Below are 20,442 nucleotides of genomic sequence, written 5' to 3' on the forward strand. Positions count from 1 at the left end.
AGTTTATGCCCAAGTTCTACTATATAATAAATATAATATATAATATTGAAGTTATAATATAGTAGAAAATAGAAAAAATAGAAATAGAAAATAGAATAGAATAGAAATAGAATAGAATAGAAAGTCCCACAAGTATAATATATAATATTCAAGATTGGGAAAAGTCCCAATTTTGAATATTATATATTATATTTGGGCCTAAACTCTCTTTTATAATATAGTAGAATATATATAGTAGAATATCATGATACTTAAAGTACATATATACTTTCTACCTTTCATATTACTTATTGGTCTATATTGACCCGACATTTTTATTAGAAATATATGTATTTTATCAAATTAAACTTATTAATAATACTTTCAAATTTTAAATTTGACTACTAGTATTACTTTATGTAGTCCTTAGTATAATTTTTTCTTAATTTACTAAAATAGATAAATAAAATAAATAATCTATTTTTAATTTAAGGACCAAGTAAAATAAACTGAGGCATAAACTTTATTCTAATTCTACAATCTCTCCATGCCTGGAAAAGTTAATAGTGAGGTAATATTTTGTTTATAACCACTACTTCATTCAGAAAAATGGCTAGATACTTCATTCAATACGTTAAGTGGCCTTGTAAGGTTGACATATTTTTTGGAATCATATTCCCATTAAACCACTTCCCCTAAACTCTATGCATTATTACAAACTAAGAAAATACCACGACTTAACTTAATAACATAGTAACAATTAAAACATAGAAAATAGCTAACAAAAACTTTCAAACTTCTTTAGCATCTAAGCCATTTGTGAACAAGTCTAAAATTTGTTGTTTTGTTTTAATATGCTCCAAGTCAATCTCTCCTTATAGCACTTTTTATCTGACGTAGTGGTAATATATTTTCACATGCTTAGTCCTTGCATGAAAAATAGGATTTTCAACCAAGGTGATCGCTGACTGATTATCACAATATAAGGAAACTGCATAGCCAATTGGTGTTGTAGATCCTTCATTAGTTGCATAAGATATGTACTTTCTTTGAGCTGCAACTATTGTTGTCCGATACTCTGCTTCTGTTGTTGACAATGATATTATTGACTACCTTTTGCTGCACCAAGAAATTGCTCCATCTCCAAGCTTAAACACAAAGTCAGTAGTTAACAACGAGTGCATAGTCAGTCACACAGTAATCGATCAACTTGCATTCTTCACCTTTCTTACACAAAAGTCCATAACCAATTGTACTTTTTCACATATCTTAGCATTCGCCGAACAACCTCCATATGGTGCTTCTTTGAATTGTGCAAAGAAATTTCAAGCCGAGTATGAGTTAAATAAATCAGATTACCTATCAATTGTCGATGCATCATCACATCTTTTAAATCGTTTCCTTCATTTACACACATCTTTGTTTTTGGTTCAATTGAGGTTGCAATTGACTTGCACTCCAACATTCCAAATTTCTTCAACAAGTCTCTGAAATACTTTTGCTGATGAAGCAAAACCTCTTTGAGTACAATCAATGTCCAAATGAAGAAAATGATTATGTTGTCCAAGTTCTTTCATATGAAATCGGACAAATAATATTTTTTTTTGTTTGAAGAATTTCTTCTTCATTATCATCCGTTACAATCAAATCGACAAATATCATTTTATCCTACCTCACTATCTCACTGCCATTAGGCTTAAAAGTTTGTTGTCACCACTTACCTAGATCGATTCAATTGTGTTTCGTATGATAGAAACAAATTTCATAAATATAGATAACTCCTGGATAAAGTATTAGAACAAGAAAATCCATTAGATAATAAATATTTGTTTTATGTTATCTTCGACGATTAATCAAAAATTCAAAGTGTTTTTCATTCGTATTCTTGATAAATCAACGCTTATATATAGATGTAGGAGAATCTATTTGAAAAGTAAGAAGCTCATTTGACATCTCTTTATCTACAAAAATATTCTTGCTTGTAGTTCTCTTTATTATTCGAGATTGGGTTAGTGTTGTACATACACATAAGGCTTCAACATGAAAGTCATTTCGATTAGTCAATCAATTCTTAGGGTTAAATAAAGATAAAAAAAGGATATGTCATAAAACACTTTCCGAGTGTCTAGAATATCTCATTTTTTTAATTAAAAAATTGCATAGTGAAACGGAATGCTAGTCGGCTTGACAAAGTTCTAGCCCAAAAAGAAAAGATCCAGAATTATAATTCCTCACATATCTTGTCAAGGGCCTAATGCAACACTTGAGTATAGATTCCCTATGCTCAGGAAACTTGTACACCTGTAAAATGTCAAAATTGCTAACATGATAAATTAACTTATTCAAGGAGATATTAATTACCACTATATCTTCTTTTCTTTCTCATCGTGCTAGCACTTTCAGTTATCTTTTTTAACTTACTTCTATCAAAGCAACTTATAAACACCGACCATCATCTCACCGAAGTAGTTCATAGATATGGGGTATGAATGATTAAGAGTTCTTGCTTAGAAAAAAAGGTATCTACTAATTGAGAGTGACATGATCTATCTTTACTTTCAAGTAGCGCTTAATTAAAGAATAAATCCTGAACCCGTACTTTTCAATACTATATCTTCCATATCTCTTTCAAATGAGTTGAATTCTTTCGAAAACAAAGGATCAAGTGGTGCCATCAACCAAGGAGGCCTAGACCTTACCTTATCCATGATCCTAAATCAATAGTATTTCTTGAAGAAAAAAAAGAATAAAAAATTAGAGTCTCAATCCTAGAAAGAAAAACTACTCCAATAACTATGTAGGCAATAAAATCTCTATTATATTAATTTGCAATATTTTTCAGGTTAAATTTTCTTCATAATTTTAATTAAATTTAACCATCAGAGTTTGTGAAGATTGAAAAAGCACAATTACTTGTTTTTGATAAATTAGAATATCAAATTAAAGCGTTCAAGAACACCAACCAATTTGTCATTTTCTTGAGAAATATGCTACAACATATGTTCCACTTGAAATAAATTATTGTCCATTCTATGTCAAAGTGTTTTTGATTAACTTTCCTATATCACATATAATATTAGTCATGATGCTGGTTTCACTAATTTGTTCCTTTCGAAGAGTTAAGAGATTAGAAAATAAAATGAAACGATTTAATTTGCCTTAATTGGTTGATTGATCCCCACGCTCAATTATTGATTGGTTTTTGTTTTCAAATATCATGACATTATTGATATTTAAAGAGTGGCGGAGCCACATACAATTGAGGGGTGTCGATCGACACCCCTTCATCGGAAAATTACACTATATAGCTAGATAAAATATATATTTTATGTATATATATGACATATATTGACACTCTCAACTTCTAAATGATTTAACTTCTTTATATATTGACACTCTTTAATTGAAATTTTGGCTCCGCTGTTAAAGTACACATATACTCTCGTCATTTAATAGTATTTATCTTGTGTTGATACGACCTGACACATTTCTTAAGAAATTTTTATTTAGATCCGTATTTTACTAAATTAATCTAATTAATGGTGCTTAAAAACTCTATAGTTGGCTACTATTAATATATGTAGTAGGACAAACTACAGAATATGGCAAACATCAATATATATTTAAAACAAATAGCTATAGTTTTTTTTTATTTTTATGTTATATGGATATAACTACACAATAAATAGCAAAGTTAATTATATACAAATAATCAGGAAATTTATTAAATGTTAAATAGGAAAATTATTATCACAAGGATAATTAATTATGTCTAGGCACATTTTATGTGATCAGTTTTTCAATTTTATCCTCATTAATACTTTCTCTTTCATCAATATTCCTATATCACATATTCTCAATATTTTCCTCCCATATTCCTTCCAATTTAAGATCTTTTTGATGATTCTAGGAGCAATTTTTGGGATTTGAATTCATCGAGTATCTTTTAATTGATTTTCTCTCTCTTTTTTATGAAGATTATTTTTGTATCCATCTATATTTTCATCTATTTTTATAGGGGTTCAATTGAAGAATTATTTTATTTTCTCCATTGCAATGGTTATAGTTATAAAAAAAAAAGTAGTAAAGGAAGAACAAGAGCAAAAAGAGATTGAGGTTTGTGTGATTGTGATTTGAATTCATCAAGTATCTTTTAATTGATTTTTCTCTCTTTTTTTAATGAAGATTATATTTATATCCATCTATTTTTATAGGGGTTCGATTGAAGAATTGTTTTGCTTTCTCCATTACAATGGTTATAGTTATACAAAAAAAAGTAGTAAAGGAAGACATGAGCAAAAAGAGATTGGGGTTTATGTGATTGTCATATTTGTATATAGTTGAATACTTATATACATAGATACTTGTATTGTAATATTAACACAAGTTGAAATGGTGATTTGTGCATACAAGTATATCTGGATACATAAGTAATCTATCCAATTTAAAAGATTGATTAGGCAATACAAGTATAATTGAATACATTAATCCTATATTCTTATAAACAAATACATGAGTTAACACGTGTATTCATTTTTTGTTTAACAACAGTGTATCCATTTTTCAAATTGTCGTTTTCATATGTTAATTGTCATTCTTTACCTTGTTTGATATATTAATACATTAAGTTTTTATAAATACTTGTATCCTTGATATATTAATACTTTAAGTCTTATAAATAGAGATATCAATTTGAATTCAAAGTATCATATGCTACACAATTAATACATGTTCCTTATTTAGTTCATTGTAATTAAAACTGTATTAGTGTATAAATAGAAAAATAAAAACATATAAAGAAATACAGCTAAGAAAAAAGATATAAATTATAGTCTATTTTTTATAAATAACATATTTATAGCTATTGAACTTCAATAACCCTATAAATATAGTCATTTTTGTAAGTTGCTCGTTTTAATATTAAGAATAGTATATATCTTCTACTTATATATAAGTGTGGATAACCACACAGGTGGTGGTCAACATGTCTGCTTCACCTGTGTAGTTCCACACTTACATATATATTTGCCTATTTTTTTTTCCGTTTTAATTGTTTGTCTTATCTTTTTAATTTTTTTATATATTTAAAAATTGCATAAAAAATAGTACTATATATAAGTAGTAGATAACCACATAGGTGGCAGTCAACATGCCTGCTTCACCTGTGTGGTTCCACACTTACATATATAGTTGCCTACTTTTTTTTTCCGTTTTAATTTGTTTATCTTATCTTTTTAATTTTTTATATATTTAAAAATTGCATAAAAAATACTATAAATCATGATAATTGTCAACTAAAATTAATATACTTGTGTCACATAAAATGGGACAAAAGAAGTTACATGTATTATTTAATTTGAAAACTACGTAAAAAGTATTGTAAATCTCAATACTTAACAACATATTGACTCTTGAAATTCTATTTGTGTTACATATATTGGGACAAGAAAAGTAACATATATTATTTAAAAATTACGTAAAAATTACAATAATTAACAACTTAAAATATTTAAAAATTATACCAAAATTTTATTGACTCTCTAAATTCTATCTATGCATGTCACATAAAGTGAGACAAAAAAATGGGAAAATTGTATGAAATAGCAAACTATTAATTCAAATTAAATGTTATAGTCATAGTTTCTTTTATTTGTAATTCGCAGCAAACATTCCATGTTTTTTGTCATCCCATTTGTATACCGAAATATACAAATGCATGACCCATTTGTATACCGAAATATACAAATGCATGACCCATTTATATACCGAAATATACAAAAGCAGGACCCATTTGTATACCGAAATATACAAATGCATGACCCATTTGTATATCGAAATATTATTTATATACCGTAATATACAAATGCAAGACCCATTTGTATATCGAAATATACAAATGCAGGACCCATTTGTAGGAGTGTACAAAATCAAATCGAAAATTGAACCAAACCGCAAACCGAGAAAAAAACCCGACTAGTGGTTGGTTTGACTTGGTTTGGTATTGAAAAAAAACCCGACTATATTTAGGTTGGTTTGATTTTAACTAAAAAAACCAACCCGAGACCAAACCAACCCGACATTATATATATAATTTAAAATATTATTTTATACATAAAAATATTTACTTTGATATAATTTTAAAATATTTCTTATATTTTTTCATAGTTTTTATCTTTTAATATATTATTTCAAGTTTGAAACTTAGAATTCTGAATGATTCAATAAATATTATAGTCCACAAATGTTGGTGATTATAATAAAGCTTAAATCAAAATAAAATTAATACTAATGCAAAATGAAAATCAATTCAACACTAAGAATGACAATAATATTGAATATTTGTGTTTTGGTTTTACATTGGTTTAGACAATTCAAATACATATTTTAATTTCCTTTAATATTTAGTCATGTAGCTAATACTTATTAAACTTATTTTAGGATGATTTAGTACTTTTAAATTATGATCATTTTTCATTATTACTTGTTAATTTGCCATATTTGTTTTACGTGATTTCATTATTATTATTTTTTTATTGGATATTTTAGTGTCATTACTCGTGACATTATTTTGTGTTATTTTCTTAAGAAACACCTTAGATAGTTGTATTTTGGTAGGACTAAAGAAATATTTGAAAGTACAAGTAAAATTATATGTTTGTATGAATACTTTACCGGAAAAACCCGAAAAAATCCGAAAACCCCGAAATAACCTGAGCTTGAAAAACCCGAGTTTTATTGGTTTGATTTGGTTTATAGATTTAAAAATCCGACTCAAATGGTTTGGTTTGATATTTGAAAAACCCAAATCAACCTTGTCATGTACACCCCTACCCATTTGTATACCGAAATATACAAATAGACCAAAAATTTGTAGACCGAAATATACAAATGCAGGACTCATTTGTATACCAAAATATACAAATGCAGGACTCATTTGTATACCAAAATATACAAATGCAGGACTCATTTGTATACCAAAATATACAAATGCAGGACTCATTTGTATACCAAAATATACAAATGCAGGACTCATTTGTATACCAAAATATACAAATGCAGGACTCATTTGTATACCAAAATATACAAATGCAGGACTCATTTGTATACCGAAATATACAAATACCCAAATACATTATTTTTATGTATATGTATACCGAAATATACAGATTAATAGCCATAGCAAACATAAAATTTGCTATGGAGCGCAATTATACAAACTATATTTATAACATACAAATATGATTTTTATGTTTGCTAAACCTAAAATTTACTCAATAAAAAACAAATATTGGGCCTTTGCTAGCACGAACACTTATATCTAGTTTATTAGTATATATATATGAGTAACTTTCACGTATAGCAAACAAAAAAAAATCATATTTGTAGGTTATAACAAAGTTTGCATAATTGCGCTCCATAGCAAACATATATATGTATAATTCGCTATACATATACAATTGAAAGCTATGTCTTTTTCGCTATACATATATACAAAAAGAAGCAATTGTATAATTTGTTGACTCCTCTTCAGATTTGTATAATTTCGCTGGCAGGCCATTTGTATAAATTGTTGTTAGCCTCTCGTTTGTATAAATTGTTGACAAAAATATTTGTATATAAAAATCGCTCTCTCTTTCGCTTTATACAAACATAAAACTAGGCAGGGGAATATTTTTATTGTATAATTATAAGTGTATAGGACGAATATATATGTATTTGCATGTGTATATACAATTTTCTCGCGCTTTATATAAATTGAAACACAATTTATACAATTCTGTTGTATAAAACGAGAAAGAGAGAAAGACAAAAGAGAACTGGGCAGAGAAATTTTTTTATTGTATAATTATAAGTGTATAGGACGAATATATATGTATTTGCATGTGTATATACAATTTTCTCTCGCTTTATACAAACAAAAACATATAAATTGTTGTTAGTCTGTCGTTTGTATAAATCGTTGACAAACATAAATTATACATTATACAAGCATAAAACTGGGCAGGGGAATATTTTTATTGTATAATTATAAGTGTATAGGACGAATATATATGTATTTGCATGTGTATATACAATTTTCTCTCGCTTTATACAAACAGAAACACACTTTATACAATTCTGTTGTATAAAGCGAGAGAGGGAGAGTGGCAAGCGAGAGTTTGAGGGAGAGAGGTGACTGACAAACAGTTTGCTGCAGGACACAATTAAATTAAAGTGTGGTTATACCATTTAATTTGAATTAATAATTTGCCATTATGTACAATTTTCCCTATATATATTAATCTGCTAAAATAACACAAAAACATATTTTTTTTAAATATAGAAATCACATAATCGAAGTAATATATAATTTATTCTAATTCAACAATCTTTCTATTCCTGGAAAAGTTAATAGTGAGGTAATATTTTGTTTATGGAAGCAAATTGAATTTTTATATGTATATTGCCCTTCTATTATTACTCAATTATTGTTAATAATTATTCCATATTTTACATAGGGTTTTGTAATTACAAGTCAACCTTTGAAGAAAGAGACAAAATACAGTAATTTTCTCCGATTATAAGTTAGATATAGAGAATTTAATTGATATATTAATTAATTAGCTGAAGCTTGAAAGTAATCGATCTAATACATATGTGAATGATTAAAGTTGTTATGCAAAATTAGTCGAACTAAAATTTGTAAAAACATATAAATATCACTTATTAAACTGAGAAGCGATTTAAAGTTTTTTTTTTTCTTAGAAAGGCAAAAAAAAAAAAACGTAAAGAAAATATTTCTATCTCAACAAATTATTGATGAATGCTAGGAATTAGACTAAAACAGGGCTTTTCATTTTTTAATATCTAATAAGAGTTATCAGTGTCTTCAAAAATATTTTTTGGGCGAGTTTTGGACGAGTCTTGAGGCGGGGCATATTAAAAACGCTGGTACAAATTGAAGACGTAGATTCATAGGGCGTAAGTCCTAGAATTTTGGTGCATAAGCTTCAAGCGTAAAAACGTACGCCCTAGGCGTTATTTTAAAAAAATAAAAATTAAACCTTTTTTGCTTTAAATCATATTTATTGTTATTGGTATAATGATTTCTCAAATAGTAATTGTAATACTTTTTCTTCATTCTTGGTTATTAATACATTTCTCAAATAAAAATCCTAATATTTTTTCTATATATTAAAGGTTGTTTATTAAAATTTAATTGAAAGATTTACTTTTGCTAATTTTCTTAGTATATAAAATTGAATATATATGAGACTACACCCGTAGATCTATAAGACTTACGCCCCATGTCTCGAGGCTTACGTACTCCATACTATATAAAACGTCTCGCCTCACGCTCCCATCTTTTAAAACAACTCTCAATTTATGTCAGTGACTACGATGGTATATATAGTTATATTTTCAAGTATTTTTGGGTCTTTTTTTAGTGAAGTTTTTATCATGCGTTTGGTCATAGATTTTGAGAGAAATATTTGAATTTAAAAAAAATCTAATTTATATCATAAATTCTAAAAATTATCAATAAGTTTGTTTTATCATTTTATAATAAGTATATTCCGTTAAAAAGTAACCTTATAATATAATTGACGACAATCGACAATAATAAAAACAACAATATAAATAGGGACATAATTGCATACTCAAATGTTTCACTGATTCAAGATAAATTATAACTCATTAAAAATAAGTTTCTTTCTAATGGTATTGGTTGTAAGTAGATATTAATTGGAATTAACATATAATGGATGCTATTATAAAATATAAAAGCTCCAACTATTAGAATTTGATCTAAATTCTATTTTTTTTTAGAACTTGAAAACTTGAGATGTTGCTAAATATATTTGTTAAATAATGACAAATATTATGACCAAATACTAATTTTTAATTTTTTTTCTCAAATATATTTATGGCCAAACGACACCATAACAAAAATATTGGTAATTTTGAGCAAATGATAAACGAAGAAAGGTAGATGTGTTGAGTTGGTATGTCATGTGATTTAAATGAATGGATAACAAAAAAAAAACAAATTTAAATTATTTTTATAATAATATCAAGAATATATGTAAACTGATCATATAACGAAGAGTAATATTAAATCTTTTTTTAACTGTAGAGGTGCAAATATAACGGCAAATATATATATATATATAAAATATTTTTCATATAAAAAGTGTTCAACTGGTCACTTATTATTACATGCTCTAATTTTGACTATGAGATTTTGAAAAGTAAATTTAATAATAAGAGTGAAAATTATCTTTTAACTATGAAAAATAGAATAACTTTTGTCTTTTAACAGTAAATAAAATAATTTTCCGACGGTATGAATTTGGTCCCAAATAATATCATTACTAGCTCTCACTATTGAAACCAAATTCAAAAGTCATTATCTCAAATTTGACCATATAAAAAACTGTTAAGAACAAATGAAAAGGATATAAGGGGATTAAAATCTTATTTGTTAGCACTTAATGAAGTTCTTAATCTTAGTTATTTAAATATTTATTTTTAAGAATTGAATCTTAATATATCATTAAGTGTGTTTTTTTTACAATCACTTAATGAGTTTGAATAAGTCTGAACGATTAAGATCTATAATCATGTCTTAATATAATTACTAATTACCAGTCGTCATCACCACTGACTACAATTAATCATTATTGCCAATCACTACACCATAAAATATTGCCGATAATACCATCATCGGTCAACACCATCCCGAATCGACACACACAATCAACATTGGTAGTCATCACCAATACCAATTATCATATAAATTTTAAAAATATTCTATTGATATAATATTAAATCAATTTAGAATTTTATTTGAATTTTTATATTTATTATCTTTTAAATAAAGACAAAATTTATACATTCAGACGTTGAGAAAATAAATGATCTTTAATTATTTAATATTATTTTAATATAACATCTTAATAAGTTGTAGGTATTTTTCAAAGTAGATTCCCTTCCCCCCCTCCCCCCCTCTCAAAATAGTGATAATTTTGGTGCTTTCTATTTAATTAAAATTTATAGGTCAAAATATCCTCTATTATGAACTAATTACAAGGCAAAAATTTATCCAGCGTAAATTATATAGTATCTAATTCGAAAGGCATAAGTTAGAGAACTTTCTTACTCGTCGAAGTTGAGAAAACTAAGAGAGATAATTTTATGGGTTTTGAAACTGAATTTATGTTTTGTAAAACATAATTTGTATCTTGTAAACTTTTTCTTGCAAATTTTTTTCATCATGTAAAATATAACTCGTGTCTTGCAAAAAAAATTTTGGGTGATGTTAGGACAATTTTCGAACATCATTTATTACTCAACAAAAATTAAAGAGGAACATGAATTCCAATAATTTTAGGAGTTAATTACTTAGATACTTTCTAGTTTGGAATATTACGTATTTTATCAAATTTTGGTGCCTTCAGATACATCTAGATTACTAGATACATATATCTCGGATACATGAAGTCAAAATTAGGTGTAATTTGTTTTAGATATACTCTATCAAAGTGGATTCGTATGTATCTAAGATACATTGCAAAATTCGCTCGCCTCTTTGCCATCTCCCTCGCCCCTCTCCTATGTATCTGAGATACTAGATACATACGAATCACTCCAGATATATACAAATACATGTATCTAGGATACATACGAATCTCACTTGCCTCCCTCCCCAATCTTGCTCCTCTCTCTCTCTCCATTTTTGTGTATCTAGTAACAAAGATACATGTATCAAAAATACTATATTCACATTTATATATTTTTTTCAAAATTAAAAACCACCCCGAAATAGCGTGAAAGAGCTTGTTAAATTAGTTGGAGGTGCAATAAGCACCAAATAATAAACATGTAGGGGTGTTCACGGTTTCGATAAAAACTGATCCAAACTGAAAAACTGAACTAAACCGATTAAATAAATCGATTTTTATTTGGGTTAAGTGTGGTTTGGTTTTAGATTTTTAAAAACCGATAGTATATGGGTTGGTTATGGTTTTGTTCGGAAAAAATCGAAGAAATAACCGAACCGGCAAATTATATACATATATTTTATTATTATACATACATAATATTTTATTTGTATAAATAATTTTAAAGATCTTATATGTATTTTAATCAAATTTTTTTATAATTTACTTATGAAAGAAAAAATACTCAAGGTGAGAATATTTATCTTATTGGTTTTATGTATATGCGTGTGTGTATGACAATTCTTTATAAGATTGAAAATATCAGTGTCTCTTTCTTCTAGGCCAAAATAAATAATTTTGAAGCTGTATTCATCGTAAATTCAATGATTGAAAGTTCTGTAATGTCAGTCATTCTAACTATTTTCATTTTAAATGAATTGTTGTCACTTTTTTCACGTTTTGAATGAATTGTTTCTTTTATTTTTATATATAATTAATAACCGAATAACCAAACCAAACCGAACCAAAACAGATAACAACCAAACTGATGAATATATACTATATTTGGTTTGGTTTGGTTTTGATAATTTTAAAACCGATTAAGTTGGTTTGGTTTTGATTTTAACCAATAACCGATTCAAACCGACCCGTGACCCCTATAAACATATATGGTGTATTAAGCCTAACTAATTCACTCACCACCAAATAAGAAAAAGAAAGAAAGTGAAAGGGTATCAAGAAAAGGCCAAGCACAAAAAGATGATAAAAATATATGTGTGAAAATTCTTTGATGACAAGGTAAAGCAATCAAAATACTCACCAAAGAGAAATAGCTGACGCCATATATTATTTGGGTAAAAAAATCAGGTATATACCCAAAGAGAGAAAACGCGTAAACTGAGAAATCCAGAGCTCAACTGAGTGTTGTTCAATCCAAAAGAGTTTTGTTTGCTTTCGATTCATCTGATTCTTCAGCTACAGTGGGTCAGTACTCTTTCTTGAGAAACCCCACACACCTACCCGCACAATTCACAGAAAAAAATTGTTAAAAAAGGTTGAAATGGATTGTCAAGAATTTGATTTGTTGGTAAACCCAGATAGGAAATTGAGTTAATTGTATAATCTGTGAAGATTTGGGGAAAAAATGTTCTGTATACATGATTGCTTTTGTTAATCTGTTGATTTTTCTTTACTTTGGTTATAATAATCCTCTTTTGTTTATTGGGGTTTTTGATTGGAGTGATTAATTCTCCAGAAAGGTCAACGTGTGGGGTGGGGGATTTTGGGGGTGGGTTTGGTTGATGACCTAGAATTGGGAATTGGGGTTCTTGACTTCTTGTTAGTGGGGCTATTGTTGTGAATTTTTCTGTATGGTACTAGTTTGGTTGTTGATTAGTGGGTTCTTACTGGATTTGTTTTTTGGGGATTATTGATTGAAGTAGCTATATTGCTGGTGTTTGCATTGCTAAGTGAGGTTCTGCGGTTGGTGAATGGGAACGAGTTTTAGTGTGTGAGTTTGGGTTCTTCTTAGTGGGATTCTGGCTATGGAGTTATGCTATACTGTGCTGGGTTCTGTGTTGTGTTGCAAATGTTTATATTGCTGGTATCATCTTGGATTTTGATAAATTGTATTGCTAGTATAATTTAAGGATTGTTATAGAGTTTCTTGAGATACTGTTGCTGGTGGGAGGTGATAGGTAGCCTGTGGAATTAGTTGAGCTGCGCGAAAGCTGGCCCGGAACCACGGTCATCAAAGAAAATAAAAACATATAGAGTTTCTTGAGATAACGTTAAGCATTAGGAGTTTTATGAGCTAGTTCTATACTTTGCCTTGTTGGATGGCTATTAGATTTATGGTAATGCCTTGGTAAGTGGATCATCTATAGTCCCTGATATAAGTGGAGTAGTTGAATTGTTGATTTTTGAGATTTTAAAGGTCATGACAATAATATTCAACATTCAATAAATAATTTTGTATAGTTTAGTTTCTGGGGAAGTTGTGGATAGCCAATCTATGCATCGTCTTATTGAATTGTGTTTGTATTTTTGCCATTTTGAGCTTTCATCATATCACACAAATCTTGGTTGCCCTTAGACCAAGGTTGACTGGTTATGATTGTTCTTGCTTCCTTCCTGATTTTTCCTTCTTTGCTTTTGCGCTTGGGTGATGGTCTCGTGCTCTTCAAAGTGAGGCGAGAAAATACTTACCATTCTGCTTTTGTTGCACTTTCAACAGAAAAACTGCTTAGACTTCTCCTATAAAGCTGCTGCAGTCCCTGAATTAACTGGGTGATTGTGAAGAGCAGAAGAATTTTTCATTCTGGTGAACTCATACTTGCACTGCTTAAGACTTTTGCATCCCATGTTTCCTATGCTTATCTCTCAGTCAGTGGACTTAGATGGCCATTTCCTCATTGGGGCTACACCGGAAAAGCCAAACTAACCAGTTTCAATTATTAATGGAGCAAGCAGATAACCGTAGCAACAATGAGCATGTTATTGACATAACTAGTAGCAACGATGCATCCTCATCTAGCAACCCCCATGATAGACCAGTTAATAATGTGCTTCATGTCCAAGCTGAACATCCCCCATCAACAAGCACAACAGTGCCCGTCTCCCAACATGCATTTTCTTCTGCTAATAGATCCAACTTGAGGAACTCATCATTTGCTCGAAGAGGAAATGGGCGCCGCCATCGGAGTCCTCTGAATTCCGTGCTCTGGATATCCATTGAACTAGTCTTGACAATGAGCCAAATAATTGCAGCAATCGCGGTGTTGGCCATATCAAGGGATGAGCACCCACGAGCTCCTCTATCCCAATGGATAGTTGGTTATGCATCTGGGTGTGTAGCAATCCTCCCTCTTCTCTACTGGCGTTTTCGTCATAGAAACCAAAATTCAGATCAGGATTCATCTCAGCAGCCACAGATTTCTTCCCAGGCTGAACTCCCGGCCAGACCTTCCTCAAGTACAAGGAGTTCAGAAGGCGAAGGTCGTCAGACAACTGCTACAGCTTCTACAGGTGGTCAAAGTAATGAATTACTGAGCAGAAGGTGGGTAACGTAACTGTTTACTTGGTACTTGTCCTTATTAAACACTCACCTAAATCTTCTAAATTTCAATACCAGGATTTTCGTTCCTGGCATGTTTTGGTTTAACCCTGCACTTTATGTGCTATTGCAAAACTGGACATGTGCAATCATACAGTCCCTTGATTTTATATGCTGTTCTGATTTGAGTAGGCATAATTAGCAAGATGTGGCCTAAAGGCATCATTTACCAAGCATGTTTTAGTTTGATCATTGGTTTGCCACTTTAAGAGTTGTAAGAAAATTATGGTCGTGCTAGTATAAATATAGAAGTTGTCATTTTCAAGTGTAAAACATTGTTGTTGTTTATACTTGAATAGTTATCTCTCTGTGACAACTTATAGGAGATTGATATTTCACTACCACTTTAGCTTTGTCAGGTTCATCTTTTGATTACTGTTAGTTGTGGTTTCTAGATTTATGACATGATAAAATTTTGAAACTTTATGTCTTAAGATCCTTAACAATTACACCTAAGGGCGTGGCCTAGTGGTCAATGAAGTGGGTTGAGAACCATGAGGTCTCAGGTTCAGGTTCAGGTTCAAATACTAGCAGAGGCAAAACCACTAGGTGATTTCTTCCAATCTGTCCTAGCCTTGGTAGCCTTGATGGACAGATTACCTGGTACGGGTTATCAAAATTTACCTGGTACGTGTTGCTGGTGGGAGCGTGGGAGGTGATAGGTAGGTTTCCCATGGAACTAGTCGAGGTAGGCGCAAGCTGGTCCCGACACCACAATTATAAAAAAAAAGGTTCCATAACAATTTGAGACTATAACTTCATATTTTGTTGAATATCTGTCTTTAAGTTTAAGATTCCCATCTCCTTTTTGCCAAGCTTTAATTGTTATTCTAGAACCAAGGACATTACCTTATTTTGTAAAGCAATAATGTTTTGACTTTTGACTTTTGGGCCTTGATCACGGTCTTCAACTAATTGGGACCAATGCTTAAAGTTCTAATAGATGTTCAGATGATAATATCTGCATTCCTGTGCTCTTCCTTTTCCATTATTTTGCATTCATCTGGTATTGGGAACTTGTAATGAAATTAATGTACAAGGAGCAATGTCGTGGAACTGAGGACTAAAGGATCTCATTTCCCTATTGCAGGGTAAAGGCATTTGTTGAGTACTTCAAAATGGCATTAGATTGTTTTTTTGCAGTGTGGTTTGTGGTTGGCAATGTATGGATATTTGGTGGACACTCCTCTTCCTCTGAGGCTCCCAACTTGTACAGGTGATGTTTCACTATTGTTTTCATTTTGGGGTATTTCCTTACTTTCTATCATCTCTACCAGCATCCTATTTGCTCATGTTTCTATTTATCCGCAGGTTGTGTATAGTATTTCTGACCTTTAGCTGTATCGGGTATGCCATGCCATTTATTCTGTGTGCAACAATCTGCTGCTGCCTCCCCTGCATTATTTCAGTCATGGGCTTCCGAGAAGATCTGACTCAAAACAAAGGCGCCACACCAGAATCAATTAATTCTCTTCCGACCTATAAATTTAAGGTAAAGAAAAACAAAAGTGGCAACAAAGAGGCTGCTGAAGGTGGGGTTGTGGCTGCAGGAACAGACAAGGAGCGTGTGATTTCAGGAGAAGATGCGGTAAATTTATTTCCTTTCTAACATAGATTTCTCTGATTTATTTTCTGTCCATCGTAGTGGCAAAATTCCTTTTCCTTTAAAATAAAAATTTTAGTGACAAATTCTCTTTTGAGGAGTGAAGAAACTGTCTGCTTGAACCTTCACCATCCTCCATTTGAAATCAAGACAAAGAAAGAAAAAGGAGAACTATTTATTCTCTCTCTCCCTCGTCACTGCTATTGCAAAGTCATTTCTGTGGTGTACATACCTTCTTACTCTGGCTGGCAGTAGAAACAGATTATTTCGAGCTTATTTTAATTTGGTTTTGCATCATAGGTTTGAACCAGGGCTACAATTTCAGAGCTTCTTTTTCTGCTTTTGAATGACAACTGCATCTGAATGGAATCTGAACCCTGTTATGCTCTTTTCATCGGTTCCATTGAGCCACTAAGACGCTAGTGCTGGAAAACAACATTGTATATCCAGTAGTTAATTCCTTTTTCTTCTTCTCTATCCCTCTGGTAGTGGGATTTGATACTTAGTGGGTTTTGGTACCTGAGTGTTTCAGCATATAACCTCTAGCATTACTTCTTACTTAAGTACAGAGCAAAACGCCAGAGAATCTTTTGATGTCACTCTCAAATTCCACACACCTTGCATTTTAGATGAGTATGATGATGAAGAAGAAGCCACATACTTTCCTCTTTATAGGCTGAGTCCTCCTCTAGACTCATTCTTTCCCACTATTTTCTTGTAAGATGGTTGCTGTTGTTTCTTGTTAACCATATGTTGAGAAGCAAAAATAGGTGAAGGCTTGTGTTATCCATTGTACTTGGATCTAGACCAAAGGTACGAATCATTAAATATGTTAGTGAATATAGATAACATCTGACAGAAATGGTCTCAAGTTCCATATGCATGTTTTCCTTCAAAGGCCCTTTACGATACAGCTTCAGCACTTCTGCAAGCATACATTATTGGGTTCTTCATCACCCTGATGCAAGACAACTAAGAAAAAAAGTCTACTCGCATATTGTTTATATCTGGTTGCTTGATTCTGCTTATGAAGAAAAATCAATACTTAAGAAGACTTTTTATGCTAATGTTTTGTCCCAGCCTTTTCTACCAAAGTGAGTGGCGCAAATTGACTTTTAAAATATTACAAGCTTAAAGATTTCTGCTTAAACTTTGGTTGGGGTTACACTGGGTATGTTGTTATTAAACTTTGACTGGAGATTGTAATGGTCTCCCAAAAGCAAACCACCACTTTGTCATGTCCATAGATTTTTAGATCTTTTGCTGATGAATTGGTGTTAAATATTTTGAGCTGTGATTTCTCTCATTCCAATTGGTGTCTTTCAAGCTCCTAAGTCCTAACTAGAAATATGAACATTCTGACCATTTTCTTCTTCCTTGAAAGAATAGCTTATATATATATTTGTGTGCTGTAGCATTTGAACAACAACCTTCTCCTCCCTTAGTTTTTGAGACGGGGGAAAGTGTTAGTTTTCCTTGTTAGTGGCTTTGTTGATAGTAGAAATGGTTGATCAAATGTACTTGCGACTTCCCCTCCCAGTTCCCACTCCTCACAGCCTTCTCTATCCTTCCAATTTCCTAGCAGCTTTAATTTGAAGAAATAAATATTTCAGAGCAAAACTTTCTGGAGGATCTTAGGAGGGTAAAACATGTGTGGTATGATAACCATACACTGATATGTGAAAGGAAAACTATTGTGTTACATGACTTGGGTGAATATGGAAACCCACCTCAAAAGGGTGGAGAATGTAAGGGAGACCCTTTTCTCCAAAAGCTACTCATTAGGGAATACTGGCCAAATTTGTCTTTCAATAAAGGATTTTTATCTTTGAAACTCATTAGCAAGAGAAATACAAGAGAAATCATACAAAAATTAGAAAGGGACGGAATATACTTTATACGAGAGACTCACAAAAATCTAAGTGCTCAAGCATCCAATCAATTGAAATGAGGGTCAATAAAAAAGGAATAGGACCTATTTTTGTTGCTGAAGCATTATTAACTGTATTGTTACTCTTGCAATTGTCGGGATTAATTTGACTCCTTCTCCTGTTCCCATTCATGATACTTTTGAGTTATAGGTAATTTGACTGCTGAAAGGAGTTGTGTAATTGCTGAATCAAGGAAGAAGAAAGATGTCAAAGAGCAAATAGTAGGTGGAGACTTGTGCCAACTGCTAAACTAAGCTAAGGGGTAGAGGGTTGCAGAGATTAGCGTAGGAGTTGAGAGTTTGGTGACACAATCACATATTAATCTGATATATCCTACATCCAAAATTTACCTGAACTGTGTGGACACAGCCTTTTTGAAGACTGAAATAGTATATAGACCAATCAAAATGGAAGATAAAAGTAATAGCTTACATACTACCTAACCAGTTGCCACTCAAAAGTTAATTGCTATTCTTTTCCAACAACTTGCCTTCCAGGTCTTTTTCACTCCCTAGCCTCCTGGAGAAACTGCTAGACTACTAATGCAAGCCCAAATCCATAGGGTCAGAATTGGAACTTTGAGAAAGCACCGGTGAATGTAAAAACATCCGCTGCAATCAATCCATAAATTATGTTGAACTACTAGAGAAATTATTCATGGAAAATAGGTCCTGATGTATATTTATATATGCACTTAGCTTTGCATCTCCGGTCATAAAGTGTGAGTTGGTAATAATATGGTTTCTTTATTCCTCAAAAAAATAATAATATGGTTTCTTTGTCTATCTTCCTGTAATCACCTTGTGACCTGTTCTGGATAATGCATTATCAAATGTACTTTTTGTTTCATGAATAAGAAAATGCAGTGATGAACATGGGTAAACGAGAATTAGCAAAAATATAGGTTCTACTTGAGATCATACTGTCGACCGATAAGTATTTTTGGAATTGTCCTATGTACAAGAAAACAAGCTGATATTCCAGTTCTAGTGCATTTTATACTATCATGAGTAGAAAGACAGTATGCTTCTCATAATGTACTGAATTTCTGAGTGACATGCGCTGCTAACATGCAGAAACCAATGATCTTCTCCAAAACAAAACTTTTAGCAAACCCTTGTTGCCACAATGCCTTTGATATTGTAATATATTTTCCATTATCTATTGTTTGATGTCATACTATTTTTTATTTTTTTATTTTTTTTCATTTTCTATTGTTTGACGGCATACTTCCCACCAATTCATCTTAATAATCCTTTTTAACTTTGGTTTAACAGGCATGTTGCATTTGCTTGGCTAAGTATGTGAACAATGATGAGCTGAGGGAGTTACCCTGTTCTCATTTCTTCCACAAGGACTGTGTGGATAAGTGGCTGAAAATCAACAACTCATGTCCCCTTTGCAAAGCTGAGGTGGGTGAGACCCTTTTGAGCTCTCTTACTGAAGCAACTGCAAGTTTGCGTCAGAGTTCCGCGTTTTAAGTTGTCACTCTGCCCACATGCTAGTATAGAGATGCTTTTTAAAGGAATAGTAGTTACCTTCATATATATTTCATTTTCTTCCATCACTCTTCTGATTTCTTTTGGGCTAAATGTTGTTAGCTTACTAGATTTATATACTATTTCTGTTGCAAAACATGTGAGGTGGTAAGATTGCTCAGTCAGTTAGTAGAAAACGAGCTCTCTGTGGCGTCTTGTCCACAGTATCATTGATGTGAAAATTTGGTGCGCGATGCCAATAAGTAAACACATGATGGTATTAGCAATTAAACATATGTAGTTGATGTCATAAGATTTGCCAGTTGCCAACAGCCATGCACGCTTAAGATGTATTATAATCTAGCAGTCTTTTCAGTTATATTCCTTGAATTGCATTCAGTAGTCGGAGTAC

The 20,442-nt window shown here is 31.1% G+C and overlaps 1 protein-coding gene across 2 annotated transcripts; it reads left to right on the forward strand.

The window, feature by feature from the left end:
• The first annotated feature begins 12,613 nt into the window (after positions 1-12,613).
• Positions 12,614-20,409, forward strand: LOC102579459 (E3 ubiquitin-protein ligase At1g63170). 2 transcript variants are annotated; one of them, XM_015312999.1, is made up of 5 exons: positions 12,614-12,957; positions 14,140-14,961; positions 16,109-16,234; positions 16,330-16,606; positions 19,830-20,409. In XM_015312999.1, the coding sequence occupies exons 2-5, from the start codon at positions 14,303-14,305 to the stop codon at positions 20,031-20,033; spliced, it is 1,266 nt and encodes a 421-aa protein (XP_015168485.1). In that variant the 5' UTR covers positions 12,614-12,957; positions 14,140-14,302; the 3' UTR covers positions 20,034-20,409. The 2 variants fall into 2 exon arrangements, with proteins under 2 accessions (XP_015168485.1, XP_006356611.1); XM_006356549.2 differs by having other exon boundaries at positions 12,614-12,887.
• The last annotated feature ends 33 nt before the right edge of the window (positions 20,410-20,442 follow it).

This window comes from Solanum tuberosum, unplaced genomic scaffold (genome assembly GCF_000226075.1).
Source record: "Solanum tuberosum cultivar DM 1-3 516 R44 unplaced genomic scaffold, SolTub_3.0 scf00225, whole genome shotgun sequence".
Taxonomy (NCBI): Eukaryota; Viridiplantae; Streptophyta; class Magnoliopsida; order Solanales; family Solanaceae; genus Solanum; species Solanum tuberosum.